This window comes from Ceratina calcarata, unplaced genomic scaffold (assembly GCF_001652005.2).
Source record: "Ceratina calcarata isolate Rehan_Ccalc_2016 unplaced genomic scaffold, ASM165200v1 scaffold436.2, whole genome shotgun sequence".
NCBI classification, from domain to species: domain Eukaryota; kingdom Metazoa; phylum Arthropoda; class Insecta; order Hymenoptera; family Apidae; genus Ceratina; species Ceratina calcarata.
The window spans coordinates 163,191-190,692 of record NW_017167384.1 but is presented as its reverse complement, the minus strand read 5'-3'; the positions used below and the strand labels follow the sequence as shown (position 1 = coordinate 190,692).

General features: G+C 48.1%; 3 protein-coding genes across 4 annotated transcripts; 1 reads left to right on the top strand and 2 right to left on the bottom strand.

Annotated features, from left to right (window-relative positions):
• Positions 1-10: 10 nt before the first annotated feature.
• LOC108627010 (uncharacterized) lies at positions 11-2,189 on the bottom strand. 2 transcript variants are annotated; one of them, XM_018028017.2, is made up of 7 exons: positions 2,102-2,189; positions 1,754-1,989; positions 1,409-1,677; positions 1,021-1,312; positions 576-950; positions 333-486; positions 11-135 (listed from the first exon to the last, which is right to left on the bottom strand). In XM_018028017.2, the coding sequence occupies exons 1-6, from the start codon at positions 2,142-2,144 to the stop codon at positions 337-339; spliced, it is 1,365 nt and encodes a 454-aa protein (XP_017883506.1). In that variant the 5' UTR covers positions 2,145-2,189; the 3' UTR covers positions 11-135; positions 333-336. The 2 variants fall into 2 exon arrangements, with proteins under 2 accessions (XP_017883506.1, XP_017883505.1); XM_018028016.2 differs by having other exon boundaries at positions 11-486.
• A 108-nt stretch (positions 2,190-2,297) lies between these two features.
• Positions 2,298-4,210, bottom strand: mRpS5 (mitochondrial ribosomal protein S5). The gene is made up of 5 exons (XM_018028029.2): positions 4,069-4,210; positions 3,860-3,934; positions 3,429-3,773; positions 2,925-3,355; positions 2,298-2,848 (listed from the first exon to the last, which is right to left on the bottom strand). The coding sequence occupies exons 1-5, from the start codon at positions 4,142-4,144 to the stop codon at positions 2,459-2,461; spliced, it is 1,317 nt and encodes a 438-aa protein (XP_017883518.1). The 5' UTR covers positions 4,145-4,210; the 3' UTR covers positions 2,298-2,458.
• A 39-nt stretch (positions 4,211-4,249) lies between these two features.
• LOC108627068 (homeobox protein Nkx-2.4) lies at positions 4,250-27,502 on the top strand. Its single transcript, XM_018028111.2, has 4 exons — positions 4,250-7,230; positions 8,952-9,235; positions 20,984-21,070; positions 25,113-27,502. The coding sequence occupies exons 1-4, from the start codon at positions 6,510-6,512 to the stop codon at positions 25,452-25,454; spliced, it is 1,434 nt and encodes a 477-aa protein (XP_017883600.1). The 5' UTR covers positions 4,250-6,509; the 3' UTR covers positions 25,455-27,502.

Sequence of the window (27,502 nt, the reverse complement as noted above, 5' to 3'; positions counted from 1 at the left end):
TGTATGTATATGTTGTAATTATGTATGTACATCTGTAACATATATTTTTCCACTACATATTTTATCTCCGTTGAAACGAACGAGAATGTAACAGAATTGACAAAATGAAGGCAACGATCTATCACTTACGTATTTCTATAAATAAAAGGTGTAACAATAATTAATATACTTCTTTAACAATACTCTTTATAGACGAACGAATAAGAATCTAGATTTATAGATTTTTACTTATCTTCATAATTAAGTACAATCGAGTATCGAGTATAAAAATGGAGCGCGGTTAAACTAAGAGCTCTATTGTACTTATAATGTATGCGCGTATGTATATCTACCTTTTTATACTTGTAAATTTTGATGTTCCCGTGCTGTAACATCGTCGTTCGCGAAAATTCCTTCCTGTTCGTTCATTTTCTTCACTTCGTGCGACGTCATATGATTGCTTAATTCCATTTCGCTTTCATCGTTCGATTCCTCGTTTTTTCCAATCTAAGGTAATTCGTACAATTGATCAATAAATGATTAAATTCGTACAATGAGTATAAATAAAATATGACGATATAATTTGTTTAACGAACCAGTGACGGATGCACCTCGTCGCTTACAAGGACAATTTTTTTATAAATCTCATTCGCTTTCTCGGGGCTGATGTTGGCTTCTAATAACGACGTAAGCACATTTCTTTCGGTTACACGTATTTCGGGATTGGCATCGACTAATACGACCGCTCTATGCGAGTCAATTGACATTCGTCTCGCTTCATCCACTTGTTGATACTTGAGCTTCTCTAGTACTCTTTCGCTGTTCAAAGTTTTCGGCGGTGTCGGCGGTCGAAACTTACACGAAGTCCTCATATATTCGGAATACACGATATCTTCCAAGTCATCGTCGTCGTTCTCATCCGTCATGTTCAAAGCGATCTTTAATTGATAAATTTCGTACAGCATCCGATTCTAATTAGGAATACACAAATGTTAAACGATTGTTTTATGCAATTTAGATGGTAAGAAATATTGTTCTGACCATGTTCAAAGCCGCTCTATTTTTCTCGATATGTGTGCTGAACACTATCTGCAATTCCTCGTCCGTATACAGACCATTCAATATTATATCGCGCGTAATCTCGTATACAAATTTTACGTACTCCGTGTCGTCGGGCTGCGCGAATACTTTTTTAGCGTCGATCGAAGCGGCTACTTCGATTTCATGATCCTCGCTACTTTTTGACGTGTAAATCGGTGGCGATGAAAGACGATTTGTATCTTGCGATAAGGATTCAGAACTAGACTCATAGGACATCGAAATTTCTTCATATCTGCGTGTATATTTTTACATTGGCAAGGAACAGTGAAATCTATTGGTACCTATACGAGCCCGAGTTTAAATCGCAAAGCAAAATGTTCTACCTCACCTATCTTGAACTTTCATCGCGTTTCTCGTGTCCTGAGATTTGAATACTTTTCTACTGCTAGTGTTCGATTGCGTGTAGGGTCGCCGCGCGGTGCTTTTGCAATTTAACGAATACTGTTCGGAATTATTCGTTTTAAATGGACCTGGGCGAATCGCGGGACTACGCAATTTCGTTCGCGACGTCAAGTCGTAATCGTAATTACTGGAGAAATGTTTTTCTGCTTCACACGGATAACAATACTTTGAATCATAGTTCATTCTCAAGAAATCCTGTTAATAAATGTATACCTTTTATGAAATCGCACGAACCAGTTAGTAGTAACGATGTAATGTGATAATTGTATACCGCTGGATGATGTAAAGTATCGTATGCCAGTTTATCGATAAAATTGTTCGTACAAGAATCTGTCTGTACGTATCGTTGTTTGCAATTGGGTTTGCACAACTGCTTTTTCTTACGCATGTAGGCTCTGTTCCCAGCATCAACAACACACTTTGCCAGTAAAACGCGTCGTAAATGCGCGCTCATAGAATTATATATTGTTAATTGTTGAAAGTAATTTTGCCCATCCTGATTGTACGCTATGTTCAATGGAAATTTATAGGTTACAGACGAAACTTGTTAAATAAGAATGTCAGACGATTTGTAGGAGCGAAATTTCGATCGAACAATAAAACAATGTATTTTCCTTACCGGTACTCTTAAGATTAACTTCACGCATGTTACACTTCGTCATTTCTCCTACCTACACGTACAACGTGTTATACCTACGTAATATATTTGCGGTATGCTCGCTATTCCGGTTGCTAGATAAACATGAAGATCACAACATTAGTCTTTATGTTTTCAATGAGATATGCATGCTTCATTGTTCAATGGTACGAGGAAATTCGTGTAATTAGTTTTATTATCGATATACAGAATATACATTTAATTATAAGCAATTTTATTAACTAGAATTCAATAACTGAATGTGGAAAGAATTCTGTGGGTATATGTATGTCTTCGGGATGCTACCGCGTCCCTTGATTTCTCCTTACATCAATTTTACTATTCAATGCTGTCTTCGTCCTGTTTCTTCTTTTTCTTGTTTTTGTATGCCGTTGCTTCGGGATATTTCTCCGTGAGAAAACTCGAGATACTTCCATACTCGGCCAGTGATCTGATTACGACATCTTTCTGTCCTCTCTGACGTTCTTGCTTGCGCAGATGAATCAACCACGACGGTAATTTCGTGTAAAAAGGCACCCTCGGTTTTTTAGCTAGAGGAACTCTTCCGTTCATTATGTATAATTTGAAATCCAGATCCTCGCCCGGTGGAATTTCCTCAGAGCGTCGAGCTTTCGGCGGTGAAGCAAGAACCGTGGGAAAGTAATTATTTTCCTTTCTTATTTCAACCAGATGTAACTGTTTCTCGTTCGCCATTTGTTCGTGCGTTTTCTGTAAATGTTGCGATTAACATTATCAATGAAAAATTGGAGTACTTCCGGCAAAAAAACGGCGCTAAGGAACATACTTGTTGTAACAAACCAATGAAGAAAGCTTTAACAATATGATTAGTATTCATCGATCCTTCAACCTTAGCGTACATATCTTTTATACCGAGCGCCTCGCAACACGCTCGAAGTACACGATGGCATACCAGCCCGTAGCCCTTCTGCTTTTGTTTTACGAATATTTTCGTTCTACCAAATTGCGTGAAGAAATCATGAAGGACGGTATGATCGTTATATCTCTCGATGTGAATTAATCTTTGTCCAGCCCTGTTCTTAGCCGTGATTAGCCCTGATCTAAGTTCACGACTCGTGTTCCACGAGAACCCGGCTAATCCCTTTCCATTCCCAGTTATGACCATACACCGGGTACATTTCTTTCGACCCATATTACTCGACATAACAGACACATGTTTGGTATACAATATCCACGTTTCGAATCCCTCGAAAGCCTCTGATATTATACAAATTTATATTTCCTAGATCATACACGTAAATGATTGATATTAAACTGGAAAACTACGAACCGCCGTCGATGGGATCGGGAGGTCCAATCTTTCTACCACCTTGCATACCCCCGGACCAACCTCTTAACAGAGGATGAATTTTCATCTTCCGTCTTTTTGTGATCTGCCGTGGGCGATCGACTTCAATCTGCGGTAGCTCTTTCGGCATAAGGCGTCTTTGTTTAAGTACAAATTCTCCTTGTGAAACAGGAGCATTGAGCCCTGGAAATAAAATTGGTACTTTCCCACAGCCCAATTTTTTTCCCCTGTTCAAATCCTTCATTCTAGGTACAGCCTTTCCTCTGCCTCTCCTTTTCCCAGCATTACTGACACTAGTAACAGATTTCCACAAGTTGGTCGCTGATCCTGAATGGTAGAAATATTCTCGTAGTTAAAAGACAGAATTGATCAAACTCTAGCAAGTACGAAGAGAGTGTACCAAACGGGCTTACGTCTATTAAAAAAGTTGGTATGAGCTAGTTTTATATGCTGGTCCAATGGAACTCGTGATGTTAATAAAGTTGTAGCTAAAAGCAGAATAAAACACTAACAAATCGTTGAATACAATCGAGGTTGCATCTTTTCAGGTTAGGCAAACACGGTAAGTAGAAATCCGAGAAATACATAAATAATATTTTACATAGTAAATTATATAAAATACCATTGTTGGTTCTGTTGATATTTCGTAAACAATTTATAATTGTTTTCGATCCATGTAATATTCTACTCGCCATCATGACGTACAGATACCATACCTCTCCGTTTGGATAGAGATAAGCTACTAGATGTCGTGTCGTCGTCGTCGTGTCTTAAAATCATATCTTTTAAGCGCGAAGTGGGGAAGATCGTTGGAGTGGGGATGATCGATACATAGATCAAAGTGATCAAACAGGCCGTGCGTAATTCTCAGTCGGTCAAGCGCCGTTTCAAAGAAAAGATGGGATGTACATTTTATCTTATTGCCCAACGATCCTAAATAGAATAATAAATCGTCATCCTTTAACGAGATACACTTCGAAGAAATGACCTCGCGACTTAACAATACCTAAGTTCGAATAAATCTAAAATGAAATTAAAACTTACAAATTTCGATAGAAGTGTACGTTTGTACACGCGAGAGGCAATGCTTCGCACTGCGAACAGAAACAGTCGACTGCATCGGTACGACATCGTCAGCCGAGGGTGCATACCATCGTAATTCGTACAAGGGGTAGTTTCGTCGGTAAAGTCGCCGTGGCATCCCTAAAGGGAAGCAAGCGGAGCGCGCGTGCGAAGGGTGGTAAAATTTGTCAAAGAACGGGTCTCGGAACGATGGAGCGAGACGAACGGAGCGGATCGCGTCTCTTTCTGTTTCTGTCGCGAGAAAGGGAAGGAGGAAGGAAGGAAGGAAGGTGGGCCGTCCCGTGACCGGTGGCCATGAGACGGCACGATATAATATTAGGTAGGCGAGGTGGTCCCTGGCAGGCAGCTGGGGATCCGTATGCGATAGGCGGACGCGCAGCAGGATGTCCGTAACCCGAACCAATCTGGTCGCGACAGGCGACGTGGTGCAACCCCGAGCAAGCGTCGAACCGTCGGGACGACGACCCAATGGAATCGTGCGGGTACGTTGATTGGCGTGGTGCACCCAATGGGAGAATGGTTAGGGTTACCCGGGTACGGTCCGGAGGTCGGTTGGTGGTGGCCCCGCACACCCCTCCGCCTGCCGGCCGACCGAGAGGGAGCCCTTCTCTCACACGCAAAAGGGGACATCTCATCACGACTCTTGGTAGCAGGCACTTCTCCGTAGTGGGCACTCCACTCATCGTGTCGTCGTACGGGTTCTCCGCGAGAGGCTGTGGGGCCCGAGCCCGGACGAACGAACGAACGAAGGAACGAGCGAGCGAGCGAGCGCGACCGGCCGAGCCGCTGGTCGAGTGGGTCTAAGCGGCCGTGAGGACCTCTCCAGTACCCGACAGTCCTCTTCATTCATTCATCCATCCATCCATCCATCCATCCATCCATCCATCCATCCATCTATCCAGCCAGCGAGCCAGCCAGCCAGGGAACCAGCTAGCCAGCCAACGAGCCAGCCAGCGAGCAAGCAAGCAAGCAAGCCAGCAATCCACCGAGCCATCCATCCATAGACGCTCTCTCCTCTCCTACGGAGAGAGAGTGTATCCTCGGCGAAGGTGGAGGCGAACCGTAGAGTGGTACATCTACCATCGTCTCTCTATCGGCACAGTCCAAGGACTCGAAGACCCCTCGGGTGATTTCAGTCGGCCGCCGGCCGGCTGTGGCCGGCCACTCTCCTCGACCACGTGTGTGTGCTACCCCTTCGTGCTCGTCTTCGGTATCGTGCCGTGTCGTGACGTGACGTGTCGTCCCGTGCCGTGCCATGCCGTGTCGGTGACGTGACGAATCGTGTCCTCGGCTGTTCCGCGCGTCGTCTAACCACGGACTTCAGGGGCCGGCCGGATCGGAGTTGTATGCGCGCGCGAGAGAGAGCCCTTCTTACGGAGAGACTCTTCCGGTACGCCGCTACCACCGAGGTAGACGAGTAGACGTTGCCAGCATCGTAAAGTCGTCGGCCTTGACCATCGGCGAGCGATCGCTCTCAAGGGTGACTGTGACCCCGTTCGAACGGACGATGACGCGGTATCGTCGCTGGACGCGTCCGCAAGCAGTCGAACTCGTCGGTACCGACGCGATGGACACGTTTCGTGAATTGCGTCGAGTCCAGTGATACAACCGTCCATGAAACATACTGCCTGGAACGATGAACCGAGACCGAAGTATTCGTCAGTGACCTTAGGATTGTTCGTGTCCCAGTGTATCATTCGATGAATCTGACAAAGTGCACCCGTTTCAAGCCGTGGCGAGTGATGCGTTCCTGAAACGGTTCAAGTTTTTGTAAACGGCTCGATTTGTAAACGGACCAGAAGTGAAAGAGAACGATAAAGGAAGTGCGCGGCGACGGGCGGTGAGTAATTACGGTAAAACGATACGGGGCCCTGTGCGAAGGGCGTTCTTCGGTCATGTCGGTATCCCAGGGCTAGCGCCGGCCTCAGGATTCCGCGAAGCGCGAGCTTCAAGTACTTCGAGGGCGCGGGCCTCGTCGAGATGAGCGGTGGCAGCGGCAGGAACAGCGCCGGCAACCAGGGGAACGGCAATGCCACCAGCTATCACCAACATCAGCAGCAGCAACAGCAACAACAGCAACAGCAACAACAACAGCAGCAGCAGCAGCAGCAGCAAACGCAGCTGGAGCAAGCTAGCTTGCTGACAGATCTAAACGGTATCGACCTGGCGATGAGCCTCTCGCCCAAACAGCACTCGTCACACGTACAAGCCGCTGGTGGCGCTCATACCACACCGTTTAGCGTAACGGACATTCTCTCGCCCATCGATAACGAGTCCTTCAGGAAGCTGGAACAGGTGATCGGCGTCGGCGTGGTTACGCACTCTCAAGTTTCGCCTTACGGAAGCGCGTGCGGTGCCCGTGTCGGCGGGAATACCGGGAGCTCGAGCGCGAGCAGCGGCAGTCCACCCCTTCACGGAGACTCGACGCCCGGTGGCGGCACACCCGGACCGGTTTCCGGTCCGAACGACGCCGCCGGAGGAGGCAGCAGTGGTGCCGGTGCCGGCCCAGGCATGACCGCCATGGGCAATCCTTACGCGACCATGCAGCTTACCTCTCAATATCAATACTGTGCCGCGGAATTGTCGTACCATCACGCGGGGCCCGCGGTCGCTGGATCAGCGACCGCCACCGATCCCATGAGGCCGCATCATCCGTGGTACGCGCCCGGACCTCCGGCCACCAACGATCCCCGATTCGCCAGTGAGTACTACTCCTTCACACTCTGGAATTCATCGAAGTGCAACGGGACACAAGTTCAATTGGTGCCAAATTAGGAAGCGTCTTCTTATATCTTCCGGCTTTCGATTGATGGAAACGTAGGAGGAATGTGTAGTTTGTTCTCTATCGAAGGGAACGAGTCTTCCATATACCACGCGATTATCCCTTTTGCCGTGGACGAGGCACGTCCGTCCTGGTTTTATTAGCTCTGTGTCTTCGTCACCGCTAACTCGCACTTACGTCCATTTAGTCATCGAAGAAGTGTAGTATCGGACTCGTGTTACAAAATCCACAACAAACCTTACTTCGTGTCACGCCTCCCGTCAGAGGCTCATGAATTCTTCCGTCGCTCGCTTCCACGCGCATATGTATACTCTACTTACATATTTATATCGGATCAAGCTCTAACATTGCTGAAACTTTCAAATGCGATCTTTAGAATTGCTTCTTCAATTCGCAAATCCTGTGACCCATTGTGGAAGTTCGAACGTTGTTGAATCAAAGGATTCCAGTTGGAAGGGAACGTTCTGCGTATGTGCTTGGAGCTGTTCGTTTCGGATGTAAAAGATCGTCGTCCAAAACGCGAGTCCTTCGGACTTGTGTCAACAGACGGTCGTCTCCTTGGATTTCTGTCGGTCGCACGCGCCACTTTACCCGCCACTAGAGAATATCGATCCCCGGCTCCCGAAATGCGTGGCTACCGGACACTACTGGAGATTTTAGTTAAACAAATAAGCCTGTACGGCCCTCGCCGCGCGAGGCTGCCTCCGCTCCGCGTACAAAACGTATTTCTAAATTCAACCTGGTCAATGATTTCAATCCCTAATCGTGAAGATTTCATTTATTGCGTAATAACATAAAAACATTCTCGATTTACGACTGATTTTTTCACCGATAAATATCCTCTAGTAAAAGATATATGCGAGATATCTAAAACCTGCGCATTTCTTCATCTATTTGACTTCCAGAAATTATCGCTGACGCATTATGGATTTATCTACAAGATGAAAAAGTCTTAGTGCAAGACTCCGGAGATTCGTCGCGATACGTTGTTCAAGTACACGTTTAAAGGAAATTTCTAAGTTTGCTCAGATAGAGGTGGCCCGTGATTAATTCCTCAGTGGTTTTTCCAAGCACGGCGCGCGTAAACAAATTCGTCGGTGTTTGATGTGTCTCGAGTGGTATTTCTTTCCCTAGGCGGGTGCGGGTTGACAGGCCGAGAATACGTTCTCACAGACATAATAATAATTCGGGACTTCATCATCGGACCTCCCGTGCTCGATGACGTAGCACTTTGCGCGGGTAAATCGCTCCTTTTGTCCCGGATCGGACGCGTCCGTTCTTGACAGCCCTTCGCCAACTGACGAGGGATGGACTGCTCGTTGGGTTTCAGTAGCTCGAATTCAGAGGCTCGACCTACGCCTCTTCTTCAGTCCTCTTCTCGCATGTCTCTCCTCTTCACGGAGTTCCAACCGGTGAAATTATCCCGAGACGTTCGTTCGGCATCATATGGAAACTGGACGTTCTTCAGCGACCAGGAACGTTCCCGTCCCGTCGATGTAGAGAATCGTTCGGTATTCGCGATAAGACATGGATAGGTGGAAAAGAAAATGAGTCGGCGAGTCCGCCGGAGGAAATAATCGGTCGGACGAACAAGACTCGTCGTTGCAGATGGAATACATATTTGAAATGTTGTGTTGCAGTCTCGCGACTGATGGGCGCCGCGGCGGCGGGCGCCGGGACCAACATGGCCGGTTGCTCGGTGAGCCAGTCAATGAGCGACGTGACGAAGTCGTCGGGCATGGGAATCAGCGGTGTTCCACCGTCTTTCCCCCCGTTCCCCCACCTACAGCAAAGACGAAAGCGTCGCGTTCTGTTCACTCAGCAGCAGGTTCACGAGCTCGAGAGGCGGTTCAAACAGCAGAAATACCTGAGTGCGCCTGAACGGGAACACCTAGCCGCCATAATTCACCTTACGCCCACCCAGGTACGTGCCGAATCTCACTCTTTCCTCGTTATTGGCTCTCTGCCTTTTATTAGTCGGTCTTACGCTCGCTGTCCCGCGTTCTCCGAAGATAAGCGGATTACAACATAAATTCCTAACGCAGATAGAACATGATTGGATCCGAACTCCGTCATCTACAGGTCATTAACCGCGTTTCCCTTAACGCAACCAATCTACAATTACATCGCATGCGACGATCCATTACGATCTACGTTTGATCGATTTAGTTGCCTTTGCCAGCGAACACGATCCTCGAGATTGCGCACGTACACGAGCGCACGCCGCCGGCGGACGCACGTACACGACGAACAGATTAATTGCTGAGAGGAGATTAATTGCAGAGAGAAGGTGGTGGGTGTACGCGTGGGTGTATCTACGTCTCTCGGCCAATCGGATCGATCGACCTTAGGGGCGTTGGTTGCCTCCGAGTTGTTAGCCGGAAATGCAGGAACGAATAGGCTTCACGTGTTGTAAAACTCTCCTCAGTCGAGTCTTTACTAGCCAGTTAAATAATTTAGTTACCTCGGTACAACTCTTGAAACGTTTCCGTTTTATTCGTTTAATCGGGAATATTAAGTTTGATAATCGTAGCGTCGCGGACCGGTTCAGTAGTATAAGTAGTTTCTGGTCAGACATCGATCGCAATTTGCGACGGCCGTCTTCGGGTGACGCGTCGAACGCGTTAAAATCGTACGATTTAACACTCTTCTACTCTAGTGGCGAGAGTGTTAAGCAAATCGTAGTGGACGATGCTCGGCGAGTCGAAAATAGTCCTCGAGGAGGCCGTGTTTGTTCGAGTCGCGAGAGATGGAATTTCGGCCAGGTAGAATCGTCAGCCGGAGAGCTGTTCCGGCTGAACGGCGACGCGACGTGTAAATATTGTCTTAGGTACCCGAAATTTTTCTACGTTCTCTCGATCGGCGACGATTAACTACACGACGTGCTTCGTCAAAGCAAATTGCCCTCAAGGGACAGAGAATTAATTGCTTCGACCGGTCTTACGCTTCTATTTAAAATGTCATAGCATTTAGTGGTCGTTACAAACTGGGAATTCGAAGACTTTCAATCATGCGAAAGTCGATTCTTCGATTCGAGCATCGCGTGGGCTGAACGAATCGTTTCGGCGGCTATTTAGAACGACCCGGTCAGAATCAGATTTTAACGAGCGATCTTCATTGGGCAGACAGGTCTGGTTGCCTCGATGCGGCAGTCTGGCAACAATAAATAATTGTTACGCAGCTCATTGGTTGCATCCTGGTCGCTCGTCCCCCTCGTTCAGTCTGCCGTCTCGTCTACGGTGCGTCTCTTCGTTCAATCCGTTCGCCGTTCATCTCGTGCAAAATTTATCCTACGATCGTTCCCATCGTCGACTTCAAACGGCAAAACGCGAACCGTAATGTCCTTACTTTCCTACGACCAGCCATTTCAAACTCCGTCGTCGCTCGCGATTTTGGTATTCGTACGTAAAATTGAAATCGAAATGAGAAAGCGAGCTGAGATCTTAATCCGTTGATCGATCGAGCAGACGCCGGTTCCCTGAACCGGAAGACGGCGGCTAACTCCCCAGAGAGTCGTGCGACTCGGGCGAAGTCGAGCCGCGGAACCGAGCCGCGGAAGTCCGCAAAGAGAGCTGATTGCAATCAGCCGTGGATTTTCGTCAGGGGGCGAGATGCCCGCGGCCGTCGCTCGGCTGTTGCGCTCGCGATCGCGCGCGCACAAGTTTCGATAACGAGTTTCAGACTCGATGGCACTCGGATCTCGCCCGAGCCGTGAATGCCGTCCATGAAGGCCAGCCTCGGAAGCGGGACGCCGAAAGTCTGAAAGAGAGGGACCCGAAGGAGTGACGGGGACGCAAATCGTCGTACGTAGGTGGTGGTTCGCCTCTGTACAGCCGCGCGTTTTATGTGTGCGCTGGACTCTTGAACTTCTGGGGACAAATAGAGACCAAACGAGCTCCCGGTACGTACGTGTGCACGGACGTCTGTCTGTGTGCGCACCGCCACCCTGCGGTACCATCCACTCAGGGCCACTCGAAGTCTACGTACGAAGTCGTGCTCTGTAGGTAGCTCGCAATGGTTGCACGGGGCGACTAACGAATCATTATGTGAGAGCTCTGTGAATCTTACGTGCCCTCGCACCGCGCCGCCTCGAAACCGATATTACGAAACCGAGCAAGTGGAGCATGGTCGCATTGCGGGAGCACAGAGAAATGCGAATCGAGATTCGGCCACTATTAGCATATCGACAATTATCGTCGTCTTGGTCTTTTTGGAGGGGGGAAATTGATCGTTCGCGCGAGAAGCTGATTCGGGCACTTATTGCATATAGAAAGTGAATCACTCGAGAGACTCCTCTAAAAGTTGACTGGAAACGTTCTATATTCGAGGCCACGTTTATACTATTCGAAAAATCATCTCGCGCGAGAAATAAAAGTGTACACGGTATAACGTTCGAAAGAGGAAAGGTTGAAAGCTCAATTAGCTCGCGTCTTTACAGATAAATCTATTCCTACCGTGGACCGATATAATTTTTGCGAAACGAAGTTGCCGCAGTGTTTCGAATCGATGAACTATCCATGAAAAACCGGGCGGATGAGCTAAATCAGAGGGCAGAAAAGGCTGTTGCGGATTCGACGGTCCTCGAATAAGATTCTTTGCGATGAACGATCGAGAATCGATACTGAATTAACGAGTCGAACGACGTAACGAACGGAAAGGAGATATATTCGCGCACTTCAAGACACTCGAACCTCGAGTTCGACGCGAGCACACTTTCGAGGGCTTGCAAAGGATCGAGAGACGCCGAAAAAAGGAGGAAGAAGCAAGGAGGGAGGATGGGGGAAAAAACGAGAATTTTCCACCTGTCGTCGTTTGCCCGATCGCGATCGGAGGGCCAGAGTGCCGCATCGACCGTTTCCGGTTTCTGGGACGAGCGTCACGCAAAATCAATCCCGACGTCGTATAATGAGAAGAATACTCGACCAGCGACAACGATTTCATTCCACCGAAAAATCAGCGACTAATGCTCGTTCGATGCATCTTACGATCGAGCGAGGACTTCGAAATGGGAACTTAGAAATTCTGTAAACTCGCACTGAACGCGGCGCATCGAATATTAAGTCCGTCATCCAGGAGATTCAATAAACGGCGAACAAAGCGACAGACGAGGTCGCGTAGCGCGTCAAAGGATCGCGAGGAAATCCGCGATCTCGTCGATCGTTTCGGCGAGGATCCATCGAGCCGTCTCACGTGTTTGCACGGCATTGAACTCGCCTAGTCCTCTTCACCGTTATCCCTCCCTAAGGGTTGATGTACAAAGTCGAAGAGGGTAGATTCCGGTGGTAGGCAAACCCATTATTACGATTATCTCCGTCGCTGAATCGCGAGGCCTCGCGCTCCGACTTGTCGCGCTTCCTTCCAGCCACCCCATCTTCCCACCCTTCTCCGTCCTTTTTTCCCGGAGGCGTACTTCCACGGGAACCGGTCCTCCCTGTTTGAGAATCTCGATTTCTGCTCCATCCGTTCGCAAGTCGACTTTCGAGTAGTTTACTGTGCAGAGACTGCGTCCACTATTTTTTAACCGATGTTGTTTTTACAAGGTGGATGTTACGTAACGCTCGCAGCCTCTTCGGCGGGTTCGACTTTCACGCGTGGGACGATAAAAGACAATTTACATAACGTCCGGATAAAATCCCTTAAACGCGAGGCTCGTACGTAAACAGTATTAAAGGCTCCTCCGTTGTACGAGCAAATTTGTAGCCAGCTTTACTGGGCGCTCGGATCCACCCTTTGAATCTGCATATAGAACCATCTAATATTGCTGCTTCCGTAGGTACACGATGTGCCTAAGTTGTTCGAAGATGGAACAATATTTGCAAACCAGGTCTTCTACCGTTCCCGTTTTCTAACTAATAATACAACACATTCTGTACGTAGAATATTGATTCTAAAGGAATTCCTCGATCGATCACGTCTGAAACTATTGAAACTGGAAGCAAAGGTGGATTCGATCGGGGCAAACAATCACGTGGAAAGCAGCTGCGACTCGCTCGTGTACCGATTATTTTCGTTAATTCGCGATTCCGGTTGAACTTCACGGTTTCTATTAATTATTTAACTTTTGATCAGGTACGCCGCGCGCTTTCTGCACTTTAATTAATGTCTCCCTTTTCGGTCGCGGCCGCGGCGGCGGGTCGTCTAAATTCCCCTTGATATATATTTTTCTTTTTTTATTTTTCCTCTTTCTTCTTTTTCATCGCGTTTTTCTCTTTTCCACTACTTCCTTCTAATTAACTTCTCTCTCTTGCACCGGGTCTCGGTCTTTCGCGTTTTAACGAGCTTTAAACTCGTTGTAACTCACCGGGCATAATTTACGGAGACCCGTTGCGCGCTGCACCCGTCCCTCCCCCGCCCTCTCTCTCTCTCTCTCTCTCTTCTGCCTCCTCTCTCCATCGCGCGCGCGATTAAATTGTTGCGATCAATTTCGTACTTCGAATTGCTCCTTTAATTCGATCACGTAGCGACCGATTAATTATACATCCCGACTACTATCGTCGATTTCTCGATTTCCAGTTCTATTCAGCTCCAGGATTGTTTCTTGTTAAAATGATACAGAATATATCTCCAGCTTCCAACTATTAATTAATTTTATTAGTTGACAGCATAACATATATAAAATGTACACTAATAATGAAAAATAATAACTGAGAGTGATATACCTCTATTGTAAGGTTTGTATTGTTAAGGATGTATTGGCTATACAGTCATCCCAAAAGTTTATGCACTTTAGAAACGCATTTTTTAAAAAGAAATCAGACGTCGGAAGAACATTGCTAATAATAAACAACAAAAAAAAATTTTCGATTTTTCCGAGATTTTTCCAAGGGGTACACCTTCAATTTCTTCCAAATTTTCGTTTTTCGCCAATAACTCCCAAACCGTTGGATCTACGGGAAAATTGCATAAGACCTTTCTTGTAGAGGACGATGAGATCTACAATTTCCATGTAAAAATTTTTCACTAGCGTCAGTAGTTAACGAGTAATTTGCAAAAAACTGTTTTTTCGTTTTTCGTCAATAACTCGTTAAATATTAATGCTAGCGAAAAACTTTTACATGGAAATTGTAGATCTCGTCGTCCTCTACAAGAAAGGTCTGATGCAATTTTCTCGTAGGATCAACGGTTTAGGAGTTATTGAGGAAAAACGAAATTTTTTTTCAAAAGTTCGCCGTTTCGACGCTGGGATGGTCGGATTTTGTCAACATCAATAAAATGCCAAATAATCATATGTAACTCGTTAAATATCGAAGTTAGAAGGAAAACAACTTTTATTTGAAGCATTTTTCGCAATTTTGAAAAAAATCTTTTTCGTCAACGTCAATACTTAATTGGGTATTTCCTTCTATACTTTTTAGCACATAGCTATTTATTATTAGCATTATTCTTCCGACGTCTGATTTCTTTTTAATTATAGGAAATGCGTTTTTCTAGGGTACATAATCTTTTGGGATTGCCTGTATAGCCAATACATCCTTAATTTAGATTTGGCGAGAGTAGAGTTGTAGCTGTGAGGGATGGGAGTACGTTTATGATGTATATGAGCAAAGAGCTATAAAAATTTATGCTGAACTGTCCTGATTGCCCGTCTGTGAGTTTTATAATTTGGTGATCAGACCAATATTCTGGAATTAATCTAACGAGTGAGCAATAAAGTATTTTTCTAGTGTTGGAATTATGAAAAGTTTAGAGTTTCTGTAAATTATCCAATGAGTTTCGTTCGAATCCGATATCGATGGACTGTTCGAAAAATATCGAGACTATCAAAAAGGGGTGAGCAGTACACATATCTACGCGAGAGAGAGAGACAGAGAGACACAGAGAGAGAGAGAGAGGGGAGGGGGAGAAGGCGGGCCAGGGGGAGAGTAATTTGCCTGTAATGCGGCACTCGACGAAGCAGCTGGCTCTCCTCTTCTCCATTCGCCGGTCGGCCGCAACCGGTAACAGTAGCGATAATAATAACAATACCGGCAACAATGCCAGGAGTGGCCAGCCATTGTAACAATGGGGAGACTGCACTTGGGAGTAACAATGCGAACGCAAAATGGAGGGATGCATCTGTGTGTCCCGTGCCAAAGAGACACGCCGAGTTCGGGTAGGGGATGACGCGACCGGGAGAAACAGAAGGAAGGACAGAGAGGAGAGAAACGCCTGTGGAAAAGTGTCACCCGTGAAATCTTGAGGGAGCGCGGGTCTATCGTTTTCGAACAAGGAGGCCGAAGCGCGGTTTCCTAAAATCTGTAAGGAAGAGAAATCCCGATTAATCGATCGTCGCCCGATCGAGTCTCTCGTGCCGATTCGATGGGCACACGCGCGCGCGAAATTCCTTTGGTGTCGAATGGCGTGCGGTTAATTGGACGTCGTGGAACGCGTGCGCGTATCTCTCGAGTGCACTCACGGCTCCCTCGCATAATAACGCACGCATGAATATGTCGTCGGCTTTTGCGGCCGCCCTCGCGTCATACCTCGGCGACACCGCCGCGGCAGTATGTGGCCGCCGTAATTGCGTTTCTGTTCCACTCTTTTCTCGGCAACTTACAGCTCGCCGCAAAAGTCGTCGGTCCGACGCGAAATAGATCGATGCGCCCGGGGTTCCAATATTCGAGAAGGTTGAGCAGCCGGTCGATTGATTCGGACCCGGGTGAAGGTTGATACTCGTTTGACCGTGTGGAAATTCTGCCAGCGGCGTTTGGCTCGCAATTAGGTGCGGCAGAATTCCGACTGCTTGCTCTTTCAATCTTTCGAGTGACACTCGACGGGGCGATACGTTTCTCAAAGGTCTCTCGGTAAAAGTTTCGAGCTCGAAGAGATTACATTGTAACACAGCCATTAACGTGCATACTTCTATGCTCGGTTTCCACCCCCGCGTTCCACTTTCGCGTTCCGATTGCGATAAAAACTTTGCATAAACGGCGCATCGATTATTCGTTTCTAACTAAGCATCTCACTTTTCCTTCCCTCCGGTTTCGAACTAATCGGCACCGATTGTTCCGCGCAGCGCTGGCCGCGTCGTCGTCTCATGAGTTTTTCATCGTGTTTGCGTCAATTATCGCGAGGAGGAGTGCAGCTTTACGAGTGTATTGTAAATACACTCGAGCTCGCGCCACGGTCGCGTAATACGCTACCAATTTCTTTTTATGGCGCAGCCTGTAGCGCGGACCCGCGCTTGCTCTTTATGATCCCCGCGCTGCACGTCGTCGCGAGGGTGCATACATTTCCAACCGCAAACATCCGGGTCCCCGGCTATTGGATCATCCGCGAAGCGACGAAAAAATTAGGGGAAAAACGCGATCAGGAGGTTGAAAAAGACTGGTCGAGTGATTCTCGATTCAAAGTTTAGACGTGTCACGATTAAACGTGTCATCGAAAACAGAGAAACGATCGTCTGTTGGCATCTGGCGTGCGAATGAGTCGATTGGCTCGTTAAGAGGAAACTGGAAAGTCATTTGAAAGACCCTAGGTTCTCAGACATGCCGACTGGTAATCGGTAAGTCATCCCCGGCCGAATGGTATTAAGTTAAAACAACAAAAGGGAGACGGGAATCGTGTTTGCCCACGGGCCACCACTCAGGAGGGTCAACACGGGACAATTAACAGCCCTAATCATAATTTGACGTTGCCTGATCCTCGGTTACACGCGAGTTCATCGTTGCGGTCCCCCAAAGCTCTAAATGCATCCCGCGATTTTTCCCCGACTCTTTCTACAAATAATTGAAAATCGCTGAATGGAGATTCGAAATCATCTCGTCTTTACCTTCCGCTTGCTCGTTTCACTCGACGTTCGCTCCGCCACGACAGATTTTTGTGTAAAAATAATAGAAACGGAAAGGACGCAGGAGCTTTCCAGCGAACGGAGATAGAAGAGAAAGGGAGAGAAACGGCAACATCCTCCCCTAAGAACAATAGGTCGGAATAAACAGGAAAGGCGAGAGCGGATGCGTTCGAAACACCCCGAGTGGCAATTCTCGTCAATTACACGCGTCTTTCTTTGAGGCGACGCGCCGAGCCCGAGGCCAGGCAACGGATAATCCGTCGAAAGTTGATGCCGGATGAAATTGCCCGAAGGAAAACGATCGAGCTGCGAAGGGTGGGTCCCGCGACGCTGATTTTGCGTGAACCCTCGTTGCACGCCACGTAACGACGTTACGCTAACTCGATCAATCGTCCACTTTAACCAGGCATATACTATAGTTGCTAGGATCATACTCGAACGGATGTACGAACTCGGGTCGAGCATAAGCCAAACAGGTGCTCGATGCTCCTCCCAAGCGTCGCTTTGATCGATTGCCCTACCCGCGATTTATCCCTATTCGACATCGTACACTAATTAACGTCAAAGACGGAGACGAATGGCGCCGTGGTCGCGTGGCTGGCTTGGTCGGTATTCAATTCAGATTCTCTCAGCTTCGGTAAGAGAAAACTGTACGTACTTATTTAAGTGACAATTTAGAAAATGATTTGAAAGTAAATATTGGGCTAGACGCAAATCACCCGTGAGAAAGCTCAATTAGTCCCGAGGAACGCGCGTCGACGGGTCTCTGACGTTTAACGCCGGAGAAGAAAAGCGTATAGATCCGCTTCGGCGGTCACGGGAGGCGTTTCATTTACCTGGTTGAACGAGAGTTAACCGCGAGTTAATCGGAAGTTAAAGCTAAGCTCCCCCTTTCACGGTGTTGAGCAAACTCCGTGCGGACCCCCGCGGGCCCCGATGCCTTTTTGCACGAGCACCGTTCAAGGCAAACAGGCTATTCTCGAAAACTTGGGGCGGTAGCGGATTAGTCTTTGAGAACATTTTTTATGCACAGTGAAACTCGTCGATTCATTTACGAGTTCTGTACTAAAGTGATTGGAAATCGACGACTTAACTCATAATTAGAATAAGGAGATTTCAATTAAATTAAGTGATGTTAGAGACTCCTGCGAGGGTCTTTATCCGTGTCTTCTATTAATATCCTGTTTCGTGCTAGGAACTAATTGATGGATCATCTTTTCCGAAATTCAGAAATCTTCCGACCAATCGCACGAATTCGGGAAAACGTCGTTTTGCAACCGTTAATCCGAACAGGCCGATGTAGACTTTTCCAAAGTTTTCCTCGTCCTTCAACTCCAGAAGTTTGTCATTTCGTGATCTCAATTATTACTGTTAACTCTGCCATCACCAAAAATTGTAATTCGGACGAGACCACGTGACAACATGTGTGGAATAAATCATTTTTAATCGAATTTCTTTGTTGGTATCAGCCATCACCTCGAAATCCAAGTCTTTCGACAAGCTCGTATATCGGCCATCAGAACTCCAATCACACACATAAAGAGACGGGGTTAAGTCATTCGCAGATTGAGTTTCTACGCGGTGAAAGTTGGAAATCGGCGTCGGCATCGAATTTATTTTGTCGACGGTTCGCGTGAGTACACACGCCGGTTATACCCCTGCCCTATCTCGTTCAACTTTCTCTATTTACGCACCGGCTCGTTGCGGGAGCTACGGACAAACGGAACTGACGGACAGGCCGTTCCCTTGAAATAACATTCCTCCCCAACGCCGTCTTGCTCTCGTCGAATCGTTTTCATCCTCGCTACCTGTCTCGCTCTCCGCGTTCACGGACCGATACAGCCTCGTTGCGATTCCGTTTACGCGTTAAATATTGGTAGACTGAAAAATGCGAAGGACGAGAGAGAGAGAGAAAACAAATACTGTAGCTCGATAAATCGGGTGAAGGAGATCCGAAATGAACAAACGGAGATAAAAGAGAAGCAGTTTTTCAATCGCGTCTGTCCTTTCGGTTTAAAGGACAAAGCGGAAAACGGGCGACGCGCGGAAGCCAAGCGAGAAAACGCGAACGCGAACGCGAGGCAAGGCTGTTTGTAGACCTCTCCAAGTCGCCGCACACCCGAAACTCCTACCGAAGCCGACAACGAGTGGATTATCGATGGAAAAGGAATTAACGAACGGGAGCGACGAGAGAGTACTTCCCTCGGTCTAGTGGCTCTTCGCGGCTGTTAGATAAGGTCTCTCAGCCCTACGCATCAGACGTGGTACAAAACATACGCGGAAACGTGGCGAGTAAGGGCTCACCGATTCGAGCCGACCTCCGACCCCTTCCCACCCGGAGTTCGCGCATAATCGTCATACGTTTCGCGAGGTCTCGCATCGGAATTTGCAATAGAAAATCTGAACATTTAAAACGCCTGGAATATCATCGGCAGCTAATTTTAGTCATTGCGCGCCGTAAAAATACAGCAAACACTTGCAAGAACGTATGATCGCTGCGACTCATATGTACCTATTCATTCTGCTGTTTATTCTTGCTCGTTTCCTCGAATAGAAGTGGAATATGACAGGCTCGAACGTCGATCGTCGTTCCGGGAAACGCGTAATGGAATAAATAATGAATAATTGATAAACGATGTCCGCGATCGTACCGCGTGCGAGAGAATCGGTGAGGACGAGGAATTTTCGAGGGTGGCCCGATCCCGCTAATATTCAAAGAATTAGAATCGGACAGACGGTGGCAGGCCCTCGAGACACGGTCCGTTGCACGGGGCCCCTTAAAGTGCTTTCGTTGCATTCTACGCGACGCGTAACACCGACAATGGGGGTTACGCGCAGGGGGATCTGGCAGCGGGTTACAGCCACTCGAGAAGGAGGTTACAGCCAACGCAACATATAGGTCGCTTTTGATTCGAGCGATAAAAATCGGGCTTACCTTTCACACATGTCTCTAATTTGCCCGTTTGTATTATTTCCCTTTTTCCACGAACCTTTCTCTCTCTCTTTCGAAATCTCCCTTGCGTATTTAAACGTTCATTTTCTGGAGTTGGAGTTCAGCTCGTGATTTTCTAACTATCGCGATCTTCCTTTCGTGTATACACGGTTTTCACGAGATCTCTGGATAGTGGGTTGTTGCGGCGCGAAGGCGTTATCTTGGTCGCGTTAAGGATTAAATCGGCCGACAGTAGGCATTGTTTCGCGGTTCGACGACAATGCGCGCGATGATCGGGACCCCTCCGAGAAGCATAATGCACAATACCGGATTATAACGCGGCGCTGTCATAAGCAGATGCCGATCTCTCGATCCCGTCCGCTCACGGCTGGCTTCCCTAATCGCGTTCAATTGCCGTAAAAGCGGTTTCGAAAACGGGCCACCGAACGTACGTTTCAACCGCTACCGGAACACCTCACAGAATCATATTTTCCTTTTCATCGTCTTCGTCCACGAGACAAATTCGACTTCCGCTTCTACCGACCTGCCCGCAGGAGTTCCAGCTTCCGGGATATTTCTACAAATTACAAAGCGACGGAGCTTATTTATACAGACTTAACAAATGTAACGCTACGTTGAAACATTAAACTTTATATTAATATAGAATTAGTTAAGAATTTCTCAAGAAGCGAGGAGAATAGCTAAGGATTACGTCTTTGTATAAGTAGAGGATTTACAGATTTAGGAATCTTCACAGTTAAAACGCAGACTCGCGACAAAAGACCAGCGCTGTGACCCCCTTATAAAAATATTTGAGTTTCTACCTGACGACAGTTCGCGTTCCGAAAATTGTGAGACTATTCGGGTGCAGGGAAAATTCGATATGAACCGAAATTCAGTTTGCGATCGAATTATTGTATGAATCTGAAGACTTCCCTCTAATGGAAGACAATTTTTGTTTTGCGTTGCAGGTGAAAATATGGTTTCAAAATCACCGTTACAAGTGCAAGAGGCAGGCGAAGGAGAAAGCTATGGCCGAACAAAACGCTCAGAACCAGGTAATTAAAATACAGTTGAACGGGGAAATGAAAAATATTATATTATTAGTAGAAAGTAGAACGTGGTAAGGAGCGGCCGGAGGGGAGAGGGATTAAATTAAATTCTCGTGCGGACGGGCGACGGTCGGCCGTATCTCGCGTGATAATAGTAGGTACGCGTCCTCGATAGATCGGATTTACCGAGGGATTTCGAAACGGCGAGACACACAACAAAATATCGAGCGTTTCGAAATGAAATGCTTTTAAATGAAAAATATTCCCGGCGCTCGCGCGACGCGGGATCCACATCGTATTTCGTTTCGTTTCGTTTCGAGTGGGCCACTCGACCGGCTCGAAGCGATTCTGCATTCATTTCGTTATACACCGGCCGAAATTTTTGCCTACCCGGGCACGCCTCTCCGCGGAACGTAAAAATCGCCTCCGTTAGAGCGCGTAATTACCACCGACTGGTTGCTACCTGTAACATTTTTTTTTTAATCCCCTTCCCGTTTTGTCTCCTTTTCACGTTTTTTTCCTGTCCCGACGGGACTCGTCGACGTCGAGGAATCAAAAGGATTCGAGATAATAACGATTACTATCCAGAATCCGCGAAGACGGCGTCGAGATTTTACTCGGTCCCAGGCCTCCCGTTCCATCGGCTCTAATAACGACACGGCAGATTCCCGAGATATCGTAATTGCGAGTGAGAAACGTGCCCTGTCTAGATCTCGTCGCCGCACGCATTGCCGAATACGAATCGCGGCCTCTCCTTCTGGAAGAATAACATTCAAAGGAGACGTCAGATCGTCCCGATACACGCAGATTTGTCCCGGTGAATACATTACGACGAGTGTACATATGCATACATATACATATGCGGGATCACGGACGTCCCAGCATCCGACGCGTGTCACCAGCAAATCGGCGAGTTCACGCTTTGCCAGAATTCTGAGCAGATCAAACGTTTATTACCGTTCGAAATTTCGTACGAAGCCACTTCGTTTTTCTCCGCCGTTTTTTTTTCCATTTTCGGGAAAGATACGCATAGCCCGATACGGACAATGACGTTTCGCGGTAAGCGGATTTTCATAGCGTTTTTCGACTTTATCGAATTTCGATGGAAGCGCGATTTTTTCAAAGCCGTTCTCGAGCTAGGCGATTCAGATAAAATCTTTTAAATTAATTGCATTATTCCGTATCGATCGTCGGCAACAAATTGTTTAGACTCCTCTCAATGGATCTATCGCCGTGAACACATAGAACGTTAATGACGCTGAAAGCAGATAGTTATCCGATGGCCCGATCAGTAGATCGTCCACGGTAGGACGAGCAGCCGCCCCATCATTTACTCGTTATTTAGTTTCCCGATCCCATTCATCTTTTCTTTCCCTTCGAACCACGGTTACCTAAACATGCTTTCTTCGGCGTACAGACACATTTACCTAACATTTCGGTTTCAATTCCGCGACTTGTTTGCCTCCGCGACGCGTTTTCTATTATCTGGATTTGCTCGACGGTACGTGTAATTGCGCAGCGGGCGTGGCAGCAGTCGCAGGACTCGGATGCGATTCGGATTCTATTAATTCCCGATAAAGGCCGTTTCCGAGGTACTCGAAACTAATCGAATGAAACGGTTTCACGGGCGACGATGGCTAATAGATGTGTAACGATTTCCCGCGACGTAGATGGCTCGACGCGAACGTCATCGCGTCGTCGTCGTCGTCGACGGGTTACCAGCCAGAGCCCCGATTTTTTCCCCGCTTTTTTCCCTTTCTTTCGTTTTATTCCATTTCCTCCCCTCGCGGCGCGGCGGTGAAAAAATTTCAAGTGGCAGCGCGAGCGAGCGAACACGGGAAAAGGAAAGGAAGGGGAAAGAAAAAGACGAGGGGGCAGGGAGAACGGGCTCGTAGGAGAAAGAGAGAGAGAGAGAGAGAGAGAGAAAGGGGGCGAGGGAGAGAGGTATCCTGCAGGGGAGCTCGGAAACGGGTGCTCTCGAGGACCGGTCGCCATCTTGCCGAGAGTACAGTCATGCACAGCACCTGGACGCGAATCGGGGTTACCAATACCTACCACTACCATTGGTATCGATTAATCCACCCCTCGACTCTCGCGATCCTTCGAACGCGAGTTGCAATCACGATTAACTGTCTTCTAATGTCTTCTCACGACCTGGTGATCATTTAACGAAGGATGCCGGACGACGATGAAACTCCGGCAGGAATCGAGAAAATCCGAGTTGCTCACGCTTTTGAAACGATCGGGTTGCAGGAGAGGGCGCGAAGCTGTTTGGCGGTTATCGAGAGACCGCCTAATGTAATTACATCCGCGGTAAAACATCGTTTATTAGATTTAAAAACCACTTCCTCGCTTACGGAACCCATTGAATTCCATTCGCCGCGGAAACGAGAGGTCCCGGTAGAAATCTTTTAATATCTTCTCCTGGGTGGTTCTTTGTTCTGCCGAGGCTTCTGTAAAGAAGCCAGACGCGGGCGACCGTCGGGCTGGACGGTGACGGCGATGGTGGGAGCTGAAGGAGGAGGAGGAGGAGGAGGAGGACGAGCGAGAGAAGAAAAAAAAAAAGAAAAGCGCGCAGCTTTTAGTTAATTATATCAGTTCCGACGATGACGAGTGTTTTCTCCGACGAGAGAGACGCATTCGCGTGGATACTCCGTGCCACGCCGCGCCGCGACGCATTTAGATAGATCCGACGCTTCGCTTCCGGTTTGCGCGAGCGAGATGAACATCGGCCGCGACGGCGTTTCAAGTACAATTTATTTCGCAAATACCTCTGTGCCCTCGTTTCTCGCGCGCCACGTATTAAAGGAATTAAACGCGCCTTTCAAACGTCGTTCCTCCTTCTTCTTTAAACTAATTTTCTATTACGAACGAAAAACGAAAGCTTCCGCGACGGTGTTCCGTGAAAGGGGGACCGGGTTCCTCGAAGAGTGGAGGATCTAGGCGTGTAATACGGTTCCCGGGAATCCAATCGCGGCCGGCCGATCACGGGGTAATATCGGGGCTCGTTGTGCGTGGTCGCCTGTTCATAAACACGTACTACTCCGTTCCTAAGCACGGCCATTTTCGCCGGAAATCGCTTAACGCTCGTCCAAGTGGCTAAAGTGGCGTGACGCGTGACGTTCGACGCGCGCGCCGACCGTCATGCGTTTAACGTAATCGTCACTTTGTCAGCGTGAAGTGCACGGCATGCCTGCACTTACGTACGACGCGTACGCTAAGTTCGTCCACTCCAATCGAATCGAATCCTTCTTTGTTCTTTCCAATTATACCTTACCCTAAACGATTCCTAAACGTAGCGATCGCGTTTGGACAGGGCTGGATTACACGTTTCCTTATCGATCGATGCGGTACATCGGCGGTTCTAACTGGGAACGGAAAAATGATCCAGCAAGGAAGAGACGGGCGTTCGAGTTGGACCGCGATCGCGTATTATTGAAGGCTCGCCGGCGAGGCGCAGCGGGGAGATCGAAGAGGAATGTCGTGTACCGAATGTTGATACAGCTGAGTGGTCGTCCCGGCAGGTACTCGGCTGGCTTGCTTCGGCTTCTGTTTGGCATACCGTGGGGTCTCGTACCGAATCCTCGTCGAGCAGAAACGCGGGGTGCCGAGGGACGGTAGTTCTCCGTGTTGACGCGGTATAGAGACGAAGCCTGTGGTCCACGGTAGCCACCGCGGCACTGTTTATTCGTAATGAAAGAGAAGGGAGAGAGAGAGAGAGAGAGAGAGAGAGAGAGAGAGGGAGAGAGGGAGAGAGAGAATCTTCAGCTTGGAGTACGAGTACGTTGATCACGAGGTATCGCGCGGGTTAAGTATGTACCTGTTTCTATACCGAGAGATCCCGCGTGTTTGCTGAGAACATAGAACCCACCGCGTCGTCCCACGTCTTCTTCGTAGGCGCACCTACGTATTCGGTTCGACTACACGTTCCTTTCGTTTCTCTCAGGCGATGGTATCGATGATCGAATCATGAACGAACCACTTCCGCCTTTTGATCTAAGACCGTCTTGTAAGATTTGAGATTAAAAATCTGTTTGTTCTGTTGCAGAGCGCGAGTTCGCCGCGACGTGTGGCCGTTCCCGTTTTGGTGAAGGACGGAAAGCCTTGCGGAAGCGGAGGCGGTGGCGGCAACGAGGGCAGCCGCGGCGGACCGAGCGCGGCCTTGGCGAGTCCAGCCCCTCATATGACGACAGCCTCGAGTCCTCACGGATCTCATCACGCGGCCTCCTCGGTCTCCCATCACTCGGTGGTCGGCGTCGGCCACGTGATGACGTCCAGCCAGAGCCTCCAGCATTGTTCGTACTCCAGGACCGGCGGACAGCAGAGCATGCAGCAGCAACAGCAACCGCAATGCGGCGCGTACCTGCCGTTCCAGGGTCGGACCTGGTAGTACATGCCATCCGCGGCGGGGGTCAACCCCTCCGTCGCAGGTCCAGCCGCCTGGTACCCCACGGAAGACAGCCTTTAGAGTACTCCGAACAATTACTCGCAATACTCGCGGTTCAGATCTATGGAACTCGAGCCAGGAGGAAGCATCTTTCCCTGGTGACGAACGGGTCAAATGGAAACCACGAAATCGAGGAACGGAGGACACTGTCTTACCCTGGTGACGAATAATTACCACGGATGCTGGATTAATAGAGACTCGGTGACACCGCGGATACGTTTTAAACGGAAACATTACCGCGAAGGTGGACTGGTTGTTTCTATTTGCTAAAGGGAGACGCTGCGTGGACCGCAGCTAATTTAAAATTAGTGCTCGCTCTCTATTATCGGAGAAGAAGGGTTCGAATATTGCTCGTGCATTTGGACCAGTCTCGAAGTACTTACATCCGACAAAATTCGAGGTGACTGAATTTCATTGAAATTCCTGTGAGACGATCGCATGACTGGAAATGAGGATTTTATGAAGCGACTGATGCCACGACGCTTGTGAAGCACACTAGGCTAGCAAAACAAGGACGAAACCCTGACTCGACGCTTTCTCAATTCGAATCTCGTTAATTTCTCCGTACAAAGGAATAAGTCCGTTTGAAATATTTCAATCGCGCAAGCAATGCCGGAACGGGTCGAAGGTAACAAATCTTGTTGCACTCGCAGTGCAACGGATTGCGCTCGTACTCGTGTCGCGTGTCGATTCCAATTTCGAGAAACCGTACACCGGCCGCCCGCGCTGCGTGTGACACCGGAGACTCTCATTCGCGACACTGTCCAACTTGCAACACAGTGCAACAAATGCGCGGTACACGGTATGTACTATGTACGTATAATCGAAGGGGACTCGAATTGCCGGTTGCTAACTTTTGTTTCAACGAAACTGTCAAAGTAGATTGGCGCGCAGCTAAATTTTCAATCAACGATTTGATTTTTACCGCGTCCGAGGGAAGTCAGGGAAACATTACACTTTACGATTTCCGCCGATTTCGTCTTCGGATTCAAAGGAAACGGAATCTATTCTTTGGTGAAAATCAGCGGGACGTCGACCAATCGACTGCCAGTATAGGGTAGTCGCGAGCACGAATCGAGCGAACTCGGTGTACTCTTTAAAACCGTGGCCGGATTCGAAAAGAGGGCGATGAACGAAGGTGACGTGAAAGGGGCACCCGACTTACGACTTACACAACTATACCGTTTAGATCCGAAGCGGATTAATCGAGCGAGCAGCGTGGCGCGCGGTACTCGCGCGCCCGCCGGCTTACAGTTTCACGATTCGTTCAATTGAACTCGACTCGGGATTCACCGTTCCCGTCCATTCCTTTTTCTCGTCGCCCGCGGAAACGGTGAAACCGTGTCGACCGACCGTGTTTCAGGACACGCGTGTACATGTACATAGCTAAATAGAGAGATGTATATTACCGCACGGCGTATTTCTTTTCTCCTTCAGTTTTTTCATTCTCTCGCGGAATCGTGACGCGGTGCTCGCGGGTAGGAGGACGCGGGGAGAATCGATTTCGCGGCCCCGACTGCGACGTCGACCGCGAAAAACAAAAAAGAAAAAAGAAAAGGTGGTGTCGATGCTGGTGCCGGATGTGTGAAAGAGTCGCGCGAGAGAAAAGGCGGGTTCTGTGCGATAACGAGGTCACAGGTGTGAATCCGATGGTGTAAATATAAGGCGTGATACGCTGGTGTTTTTAGGCGCGCGCCCACGGAATAAGAATCGCGTGGAAACTCGGCCCGGTCTCGTGGAAACCCGGTGAATTTTCAACTGTAAGCGATTTAGCGAACTCGAGCATTATCGACGTTAATGTAACACGTACATCTACACGAGCACGCAGCCACGAACACACGTAAACACACATACACATACACAAACGTAAAAGTATAACGATTGACGAAATAGCGAGTAGCGTGTGACGGTGAACAAAATTAGAGATTATTACAAAGTTTTGTAAATAACGACAGAGATATTAATAAAACGATACTCATTCAAAAGAACGA

Excerpts from the sequence above, each read along its gene's own strand:
- LOC108627010 (XM_018028016.2), bottom strand. The coding sequence starts at position 2,144 with ATGACGAAGTGTAACATGCGTGAAGTTAATCTTAAGAGTACCG. Across the intron at positions 1,678-1,753 it reads ATACTTTACATCATCCAGCG|GATTTCTTGAGAATGAACTA; the intron begins GTATACAATTAT and ends ATTTATTAACAG. Across the intron at positions 951-1,020 it reads ATAGAGCGGCTTTGAACATG|AATCGGATGCTGTACGAAAT; the intron begins GTCAGAACAATA and ends ATTCCTAATTAG.
- LOC108627068 (XM_018028111.2), top strand. The coding sequence starts at position 6,510 with ATGAGCGGTGGCAGCGGCAGGAACAGCGCCGGCAACCAGGGGAACGGC. Across the intron at positions 7,231-8,951 it reads CAACGATCCCCGATTCGCCA|TCTCGCGACTGATGGGCGCC; the intron begins GTGAGTACTACT and ends GTTGTGTTGCAG. Across the intron at positions 9,236-20,983 it reads TTCACCTTACGCCCACCCAG|GTGAAAATATGGTTTCAAAA; the intron begins GTACGTGCCGAA and ends TTTGCGTTGCAG.
- mRpS5 (XM_018028029.2), bottom strand. The coding sequence starts at position 4,144 with ATGATGGCGAGTAGAATATTACATGGATCGAAAACAATTATAAATTGT. Across the intron at positions 3,774-3,859 it reads TACCAACTTTTTTAATAGAC|GATCAGCGACCAACTTGTGG; the intron begins GTAAGCCCGTTT and ends TCTACCATTCAG. Across the intron at positions 2,849-2,924 it reads TCATTGGTTTGTTACAACAA|AAAACGCACGAACAAATGGC; the intron begins GTATGTTCCTTA and ends CAACATTTACAG.